Here is a 10,064-nt window from a genome sequence, read left to right on the forward strand (position 1 = left end):
CTGGTGTGGCCTCGTTTGGATCACCTCAAGTGTCACACCCACTCTTGCTCAGGCTTCGTTAGGCCAGCTCTGACTCGACCTGGAGCCAGACCTCCTGGTTTCCAACTGTGGCTCAAGCTCTTCCTAGCTGGGGGCGTGGCGGCCTCCACAGAGGGGCCTCTACAGTGCTCCAGCTCTTCATGTCTCAGTCTATCCCAGAGGGGTGGCTATGTGGCATGTGCACGCTTCACCTGCCCCATCTTCAGTCTCCTCCTCTGGAACATGAGCACAATAGCAGCACACACGTCATAGGGCTGTCTTGGAGACTAACTGAATTGCCACATTCAGGACAGGGTCTGGCACATATATGTGTCCTGGGAGTGCCAGCCACCAAAATGATCATTCGCCACACTCATGGCCCTCCATGCTGCCAATTCTTTCATCTGATTGAGCCTCTTGCCCACCCTGCCCTTCTAGGAAATCTCTAGAAACCTTTATACTCTGTGGGGAGTATTGTTAAGCAGCCAGTCATGCCCCTGCTCAGAAACCCTCAGGGGCTCTCCATTACTCATCATATAAAGTCCACACTTCTCTTGGCTTTCAAAGTCCTCTGTAATTGGGCTGGGCCTGACTCTCCAAGCTTTACAGCCAGCTTGAACCTACATAGGGCCTCCTCCACCTCTATTTTGGACAGGCCCATCTCTCCGCGTTCACTGTCCCCTTTGTCTTCAAATGGACTTCCTTCTTGGATTTCTCAGTCTAAGAACCTTGCCTGTGTTGCCAAGACCATCTTCTCCAATGAGCTCTCCTAGATTTCTCCTGCCCATTAATCTTTTGTAGGATTTGGTTGGGACACTTAGCATATACTCTTGCCTATTCATTCAACAAACAAATACCGCTATCACTGAAAACCAAGGAATGAACCCAACAGAGCCCCTCTCTCAAGAAGCTCAAGATACGGATGCCTGGGTGGCTCAGCGGTTGAGCGTCTGTCTTTGGCTCAGGGTGTGATCCCCGAATTCAAAGATCGAGTTCCACACTGGACTCCCTATGGGAAGCCTGCTTCCCCCTCTGCCTGTGTCTCTGCCTCTTTCTCTGTCTCTAACAAATAGATTAATAAAATCGTTTAAAAAAAGAAGCTCAAGATAGTATGTTGTTAATGATGGGGACACGGACACAGCTGGGAGGTCTTCAGGTCTAGTATCTGATGTCCAGAACAGCCGCTGCGGGTGGCACAGGATATGGAGAAAAGGTCACTAAGAGTAATTGCATATGGCGCCAGGGGGTGCTGAAGACCTCTCTGGTAGAGCAACGGCTTCTGTTATAAGATGAAAATTTCCTTCTGCGCTATCGAAGTTGTCCTGTGTTTGTGCTGAGAATACACTGACTAAAATTATAGCCAGACCATACTCTATATTTAAACAGAGAAATCTACTTAAAGAAGAACACAGAGTGAAGCACAGCCAAATAATGAAACACTGCACACCAGTTAACACGAATGAGATAATTCTAAACTCACCAACAATGAACATCTAAAAAAGACCTGATGCTTATAGAATGTATCTATTTATATTCTTAAGAAGGACACACACACATTTTGTACATCCATAAAGTGTGTGCAGAAGGATATCCCCCCAAATGGCCATGGTGACATAGGAGAAGTGGGAACTTTTACTTGAATACTTGACTTCCTTATCTTCTAAAATCGCCTGGAAAGTTTACATCAAAAATCAAAGAGACACATTTAATTTTTTTTTTAATTTAAAAATGCTTCTGTGACTGGTTTGAGGGGTTTCACCATGTAACCAGTTCTCCACACCAGCTGGGTGGCCTGAGATTCAATTCAGTTCTGACACCATCCACCAGGAGTCCTCACACCCAGAGCTAACACACTGAGGTTAAGGGCTCAGTCCCAAAGACTACCCCTCCCACTTCGGACACCAGACACACATCCCAGGCTTCCACCTGTACTCTGACCAACCAGCCACATGTTGGGACTCCCATGATCTCCCTCTCTAGGTTCTGTAATTTGCTAGACTAGCTCGAAGAATGCAAAGAAACACGCCTACTGGTTTATTATATAATAAAGCATCTGAGAGAGGATACTGATGAATCACCAGATGAAGAAGTCCACAAGGTAAGATATAGGGAAAGGGCATGGAAGCTCCATGCCCTTAAGGGTACCACACCTGTCCCAGCACCTCAATGTGTTCGGCAACCCAGCTCTCTGAACTCTTAAGGGTAGTTAAGGGATTTTTTTAATGGAGGCTTCGACACATAGCATGATGGATTATTAACTCCATTTCCTGCTGCTCTCCCCTCTCTAGAGAATAGGGGGCGGGCCTAAAGGCCCAAGTTCCTAATCAAGGAATGGTCTTTTCAGTGACGGGGCCCCCATCTAGGAGCCTACCCACAGTGGCTTCCTTACAACAAAAGAGGCTCCTATCACCCAGGAAATTCCAAAGAATTTAGGAGCTTTGTGCCAGGAACTGAGGTCAAATGCCAAATATTAGCAGGAAGGGGGGCGTCAGGGCAGAGGTCAACATACATCTTTCTTACTGTTTCATAGGTGCCAGCTGAAGGCTGGCTGACCCTGGCATCCCAGCAGGTGTCCACAGCCCAAACTCCCAGACCTGAAATAGCCCCACTCCATGGCGACATACCCAGGGCCAAGCTGAGGGGGTCCAGCTCCTCTGCTCTCGGGTGCCCTCTGCCCAGCACACAGCCCTAGAAGAGTCACCTGAGATGGGCAGCTGTCAGAGCCCTCCAGGCCCTCACTGGTCAAAGGTCGAGGCCTTGGCGCCCAGCAGGGAGGTGACCCAGAGAAAGGAAGCTTTAATGACTACTCGTTTTGGCTTAGGGACCTGGGCCAGATGAGCGCACCCCCCAGGAGGGGGCGGAGCCAGGCCTTCAGAGCTCCGCCCCCAGCACCACCCAGCACTCCCCCCAGCGCCCTCCCCCACCGCTCCCTTGCCGGCTCTGTCCAGCCCCTTCCCGAGCCCCGCCCCCAGGAACATCCCTCACCTCCGCCCCCGCCCGGCCCTGCCCCCCAGCAACACCCCTCACGTGCCCCACCCCGCCCTCGCTTCCCTCCGCCCTGCGCCCGCCCCGCCTCCCTTCCCCCGCCCTCGCCCCGCCCCGCATCTCTTCCCCGTCCCGTCCTCCCTTCCCCCCGCCCTCGCCCCGCCCCCGCATCTCTTCCCCCGCCCCCTCTTCCCCATCTCTGCCCCAAGCCCGCCCCCGCCCCACCTCCTCCGCGGAGTTGAAGGGCCGCGGTCTGTATCTGGGGTTGTGCGGTTCCTTTTCTAAAGTTTGTGCTTAGATTTCTCCTCCCCCAACGCACTGTTCCTGAAATTCTCGACTATTTTGAGCGAAGATAAAGAGTCCTGTTGATGTCAACGTGCCCCCTACTTCACGTATCGGGCCCCCACCCAGCTGACGGGGAGACCAGGCCCCGACGGTCGCACCTGCCTGGGGCGCTGGCCCAAGCGTCCCCAGCCCCAGCCCCGGGCCGTCTCCGCGGGGCTCTGGGGGCCACCCGGCTGCCGCCGCCCCCTCACCGCCACCAGCGCCCCCGGGGGCTCCCTGCAAGGTCTGGGGGAGGGGCGCAGGCGGAGCAGGAGCTCACCTACTACGTTGCAGACCTTCAAGTCGCGGAGCGTCTGCGGCAGAAGGGGGCCCTGCGGGGCTGTGCCTGGGGGGGGCTGTTCACCCAGGCTTTACTCCTCTGACCTTGGGCCTCAGGTCCCCAGTGGTGGGTGGGTACCCTGATCTTATACCCAAGGATGGCAGTTGGGGGGCAATGAGGAAGTGGGTGGAAGGGGTGCGGAATACTTGGATCCCTCTGTCCCACCGACACCCCTCGGGGCTCCCGGCGGCAGGGGTGGGAGGCTGAGCTGAGAAGCTGCAGCTCCCTAGAGACCCAGGAACAGGAAATGCCCACCTGGACGCACCCAGAGAGCACCCAGAGGGCAAAAGGCCCAGCGGGCATGGGCTGATGGCTTACCTGCTCCTCGGCGGGGCTGAGGCTGGGGGTCCTGACGGGCGCATGGGGCACCCCAGCCCAGCGTCCCCGGTTCTCCGGAAGGGGCCGAAGCGGCAGGCCGGAGCACAGTGCCTGGAGGCTGGACATGCTGGCGCAGACTGAGGCGGAGGCCAGCTCTGCGAGGAGGCCAGGCAGAGACTGGGAGGTCACGGTCCAGCTGGGCAGGGGCCTCGGCTCGGAGCCACCTCCCCAGCCCCTCATTGGGCCCAGGTCCGCAGAAGGAGCCAGGGGAAGGCCGTTGGGTCATTGACCCCTCCTGGCAGCCTGCAGTGTTGACCTGAGCCACGGGCAGCCTTCTGAGAGGCCAGGCTCGTGTAGGGGACACGGCTACGCACTGGTCTGTCTGTCCTGTTCGCCGCGTGTTGGCCTTAAGGGGCTGTGTTTTCTAGGTCACAGCTTTGGGCCGCTGTGGGGCTCTGATGTTGGGCTTTGCTTTGGCAGTCTTAGAGCTGGCCCGTGATGTTGGGTTTTCATCCTGGTGGGGAGCTGTGGGACACTGAGGCTGGCACAGAACGTAGGATCTGTGCAGAAAGCAGGCAATGCTCCTTATCCCCTCCTCCTGCCACCGTTTGGGGGGCGTGGCAGCAGCCCACCTAGCAGCAGGTGTGCCTTCCTCGACTCCCAAAGAGGTCCATACTGCTTCATCACCTTCCCAAAGCTCTCCGTGAAGAGCCCACTTGGAAATGGCTCTCGTCCTCAATTTCATTAAGAGCTTTGCAAGAAAGTGCTCCTAATCAGTCCTGTGCTATGGACGGGGAAACTGAGGCCCAGGAGGCACTCACACAGCGGGGAGGGGACCGCAATAGAATCCTGGTGGTCATGGGAAAACAACATGTCTGGGTGTTAACCCAGCTCAGCTTCTGACCAACCCTGTGGCCTTGGGCTGCGTCCCAATCTACACAAGTGGGTGGTAATTAACCACTCAGGCTGCAAGAGGCACAAACGGGTTGTGTAAGCGTAAGGCAAGGGGGAAAGAACAACAAACACCTGAGTGCTCTGGCTTGCTTCTGAGCACGTCACTGAGCCAGTCCACTCTGGCCCCTCCTCCACCATGTGGAGTTCACTGTCCTATTCTACGGATGGGGAAGCTGAGGTGGAGAGAGGTGGTGGGAACTAAGGCCACACAGCTGGTCCTTGGTGGTGCTAGGACCTGAGCCCTCTGAACCCAGAGCTCTGGCTCCACATACCCTCCCGGCCACGCCCGCAGTCTCCCTGGCAGAGGGAGGGTGCTATTATTGGGGTCCAGCGGGTCTCCACTCCTCACCAGCAGGGAGGCTGCCTCCAAAAGGATGAGCAAGCAAGAAACATGCTCGGGTTTGCTTTCCATTCACTTGATCTTTCAAGCATATTTGAGCACTTCCTAGTCAGGTGCTATTCTAGGTCCTGGGAATGAAAGACATTACCCTCTCCCCAACCACAGGGCCTGCACTGCAAGTAGCCTTGGCTGCCAGTGGCCACCACCAGGACCTCTCTGTCCCAGGGCTGGGGAACTGACTGGTTCTGTCACCACCTTCTCCGGGGAGCGGCCCTTGGCCCTCGGCCCTCGGCCAGGGGCCAGCGGCAGAGGGAAGATGCTGGGTATTTGCCCCTCAGCGGCATGGAGGAGGGAGGCAGGCCATATTTCTGGAGAATGTTCTACTGTCTCCAGAGGGTCCAGCAGGACCAGGTGGGTTGCCCCCAGGGGCTATGATGCCCAGGCTGGCTGCTTTCCTTTCCCATCTCATTCCCCACCCCCTGAACTCCAGCTCCTCAACAAACCAGCTATGCACAGACCTCCCATCAGGTTTGCCTCTAGGGAGATTTCATCCCCTGAAGTTTCTAGGTAAGTCAGAAATCAGTTTTTGTGAAATCTCATTTTGAAACATTTACAATCAATTAAAAAATGGTTTTAAACGTTGTACTGAACAAGGTGGGTGGATTTTTATCAAAGTCCATGTCCTAGTTGTGATATTTCACTGTAGTTTTGCAAGATGTTACCAATGGGAGGATGGGGCACATGGGATCTCTGTTGTTTCTTATAATATGAATCTACAAGAATTGCAAAATAATTTCATTTAAAAAAATCATACAAGCTATGTGAAAGAACAAGGAGGTCACAGATGATACATATGACAGACTGGCTCTACCACTCACTAGCTGTGGGTCCTGGGATAAGTCACCTAACCTTTCCAGGCTTTGACTTCCTCATCTGTAAAATGGAAGTTATAATCACACCTACCTCATGGGATGCATCCGCAGAGTAAATGAGAACACGTAACAGTCTTAGGGCCTGTTACAGAATAAACATCTGATAGGATATTAGAGAGAGAGACAGATATAAAGTGCCAGAGAGCACAAGTAGAGAGAGAGACAAAGGGAGAGGGAGAAGCAGACTCCCTGCTGAGCAGGGAGCCTGATGCAGGACTCGATCCCAGGACCCTGAGATCATAACCTGAGCCCAAGGCAGTTGCTTAACTGACTGAGCCACCCGAGTGACCTGAATCGTACACTTTAAGATGATTGATTTTATGGTATGTAAATTTCACCTCAATTAAAAAAATTGATGTTTTTGAATTTTGCTCCACAAACCCAGGAAATAAAATATTTAAATTAATAAGATATAATGAAAGACAGGCAGGCACTGCAAGCCAAACCCAGTTTCGCTCAGTGTGTGCCTCCCTGGCCCTCAGCCCTTGGGCTCCTGATGCTTGAAGTGGCCTCTCTCCAGCCATCAAGTGCCTGCCTTACTTTCCCTCCTGGATGTCCCCCGTGGTGGCTTCTGTCCCAGCCAGCCTCTCCTCCTAGCATCACCTGGTGACCAGCACCACATAGCCCAGCCCTGGCTGCCTGGCATCCCCTGTCCAGGCCACACTGGCCTCAATCTCCACAGTGTCACCCACGTGTCCAGCTAGCCTTCCTGAGCCAGGCAGGACTTCTGTCTCTTGAACCATCAGCCTGGTCCCAGCTTCCCCTCCTTGTCCTCCATCTACTCCGCCACCCCAGGCACCTTCCCCTGAACCACCCTGACCCCGACCGCTCTAACTTGAAAACATATCCTGGGGGGATCCCTGGGTGGCTCAGTGGTTTAGCACCACCCTCAGCCCAGGGCGTGATCCTGGGGTCCCGGGATCGAGTCCCGCGTCAGGCTCCCTGCGTGGAGCCTGCTTCTCCCTCTGCCTGTGTCTCTGCCTCTGTGTGTGTGTGTGTGTGTGTGTGTGTCTCTCATGAATAAATAAATAAAATCTTAAAAAAAAAAGAAAAAAGAAAACATATCCTGGTCCCTGTGCCCACCCTGCCCTGGTCCCCGCCCAGCCTCTCTCCCAGAGATAGCACCAGCCTCTCCCCTGGTCCCCTATGTCCTTCTAGCACTTCCACTCTGTTAGCAACACAGCTGCAGACTGTTTAGAATAACCCACATGTGGCCCAGAGCACTCCCTGTCTGCCTCTCTGACTTCCCCATCCACTCCAGTCTCCCCCAGAGCCTCCTTGCTGCTCCTTGTTCACACCGATGGTGGTTTTAAAGCATGTCAGCGAATCTTTGCTTGGGTGCTTCTGCAAGTGGTGCTGGGGTATGGTCCTGCCTCCTGAGTCTGGGCCAAACTTAGTGGTTATTGCATAAGCAACAGGAGGAAGCCTGAGATGCTATGGAGCAGCCCAAGTACCCCGGGAACCCAGGCTGGGGTGTGCCATGGGGAGGTGCTGAGGCCAAACCCCTCACTGAGCTCTGGTACATGAGGGAGCCATCAGGGATGGCCAGCCCAGGCCAGCCTCCAGGTGACCAGTCTCAGCTGCCATCTGATGCAGTAGCATGAGACTCCCACTGCATCAGACTCAGCCCCTTCCTCAAACCTTGACCCACAAAACTGTAAGCAAAATTTATTTTTTAAAAATTATTTTATTGGGATGCCTGGTGGCTCAGTAACGGAGCATCTGCCTTTGGCCCAGGGCGTGGTCCTGGAGACCCGGGATGGAGTCCCATATCATGCTCCTTGCAGGGAGCCTGCTTCTTCCCCTGCCTGGTCTCTGCCTCTCTCTGTGTGTCTCTCATGAATAAGTAAAACCCTTAAAAATATATTATTTTATTTAAAATTAATTCATTAGCATATAGCATATCATTAGTTTCAGAGGTAGAGTTTAGTGATTGTCAGTTGCATAAAACACCCAGTGCTCATTCCATCACGTGACCTCCTTAATGCCCATGACCCAGTTTCCCCATCTCCCCACACACACCCCCTCCAGCAACCTGTTTGTTTCCTAGGGTTAAGAGTCTCTTATGGTTTGTTTTCCTCTCTGATTTTGTCTTACTTTATTTTTCCCTCCCTTCCTCTATGTTCCTTTGTTTTGTTTCATAAATTCCACATGTGAGTGAAATCATATGATAATTCTTTCTTGTGAGCAAAATTTAAATGGTTGTTTTAAGCTGCTAAATTTCAGCTTAAAACATTCCAGTAGCCATTAACTTTCTGGCTGCCTGGCACCCCCACTTTGTCCATTAATGGCTACTGGAACATCGCATCAGGGCCCCAGCAAGGGCCAGTCCTCGGCCTGGAAATCTCCTCCTCCAGATACCTGTGTGGCTGGCTCCTCCTCACCCGACACATCTGCTCAAGTGTGTCACATCCTCCCTGAGGTCTCCCCTCACCACCCTTGTTATGTGCAGTATACATGCTTTCCATCCTTTATCCTGCTTTATTCTCTTTATGGCACCATTTACCAGCTGGCACGATCTCATATAATTATTCCTGTTTTTTGTGGCCTCTCCATTCTATAATGTAAGGAGGAGCCACACAGGAGGGCCCAAGAGCCTGTCTTGCCCTCTGCCGTGGAGCCCCAGCAGAGTGGGTAAATCAGGATCTGCTGAATGAATGAATGAATGAATGAGCCCCTTTGAGAGGACAGAGGCTGCAGGAGGCATCTTCTTAGGGAAGATACTGAGGCCTTGGGCCCCTGGCAAGGCATATTCAACCCCCCATCCCAAGACTCCACACTGAGGCACCCCCACGGGCCTCCAGGAATCAGGTTTCCGCCGGGATAGGCTGAGATGTTGTTCTCAACTTTGGCCACCAGGTGGCAGCCCAGGAGACCAAGACTCCTGCCCTAAGGACCAGAGGCTGAGACCCCCGACAGAGAATGTGGGGCGGGGGAATCCAGAATGCACATGTGGATTAGATTTGGGGCGCACTGGGCATGTGGATGACTGGAAATCCTTGGGTCCTGGGCCCAGAGCAGCGGCAGCCCTGCCTGAGGGCCAGATTGGGGCTGAGCTGGATGCGTCCCAAGGCTCTCTGTCCAGGTCACCCGGAAAGCCATAATAATGAGCTTCTGGGTTTATCGGCCAGCTGCGTTTCCCACTTCTCTGCCATTTGAGACCTATCATCACCATTTGGAGCCATATCCTTAAGCCAGCAGAACTATTATTTACGTAATATGTTTCCTTAAATAGATCTTTAAAACGTAGGTAAATGTGGTAGGAAGGAACTTTTCTATCGGCACTGTAACGCAAACCCGTCTTTTGCCAGAAACAAGCAGTAGCTGTAAACACGTTAACTCATCGCTGACATCTGGGACTCAGGTGGCGCTCTCTGATTGATTTTTTTTTTTTATTGGTGTTCAATTTACTAACATACAGAATAACACCCAGTGCCCGTCACCCATTCACTCCCACCCCCCGCCCTCCTCCCCTGCTCTCTGATTGATTGCACAGGCAACTGGGGCACAGAGAGGTCAGGCAAATTTCCTGATCTCTCACAGTAGTTAAGTGGCCCCTGCAGGGCTTGGAATTTTTCAAGAGCAGCTATAAACCGTAGTTTACTGCCGCCCCCCCCCCCCCCAAGTGTTGGCTCAGGTGCACAGGCACACACCGCACACAGCATCACCTGCTCCCTTGGTTCCCTGCTAGCCTGACTTCTGGGCAGCAGGGCGCTCGGGTCGTGCCCGGTCCCTGCTCTCCGCGCCCCCCAGGGCTGGCCGGACGTTTATCTTTCGAAGGCGGGACTTCACCGTCATCCCCTCAGCACAGGAGTCCTCAGCAAGCCCAGGGCTCACCTGGAGGCGGGTCCGT

At 53.7% G+C, this 10,064-nt stretch overlaps 1 protein-coding gene across 2 annotated transcripts in view; it reads right to left on the bottom strand.

The window, feature by feature from the left end:
* Positions 1-4,318, bottom strand: part of UROC1 (urocanate hydratase 1) — a 40,978-nt gene extending 36,660 nt beyond the window's left edge. The window contains exon 1 of one of the 2 annotated variants that reach the window (XM_025447852.3): positions 3,986-4,318. In XM_025447852.3, the coding sequence (XP_025303637.2) occupies positions 3,986-4,225 (240 nt within the window). In that variant the 5' untranslated portion in view covers positions 4,226-4,318. Of the gene's footprint in view, positions 1-2,642; positions 2,782-3,985 lie in introns of those variants that run through there. The other variant, XM_025447856.3, reaches the window with a different exon arrangement.
* Positions 4,319-10,064: the final 5,746 nt, after the last annotated feature.

This window comes from Canis lupus, chromosome 20 (assembly GCF_003254725.2).
Source record: "Canis lupus dingo isolate Sandy chromosome 20, ASM325472v2, whole genome shotgun sequence".
Classification (NCBI taxonomy): Eukaryota; Metazoa; Chordata; class Mammalia; order Carnivora; family Canidae; genus Canis; species Canis lupus.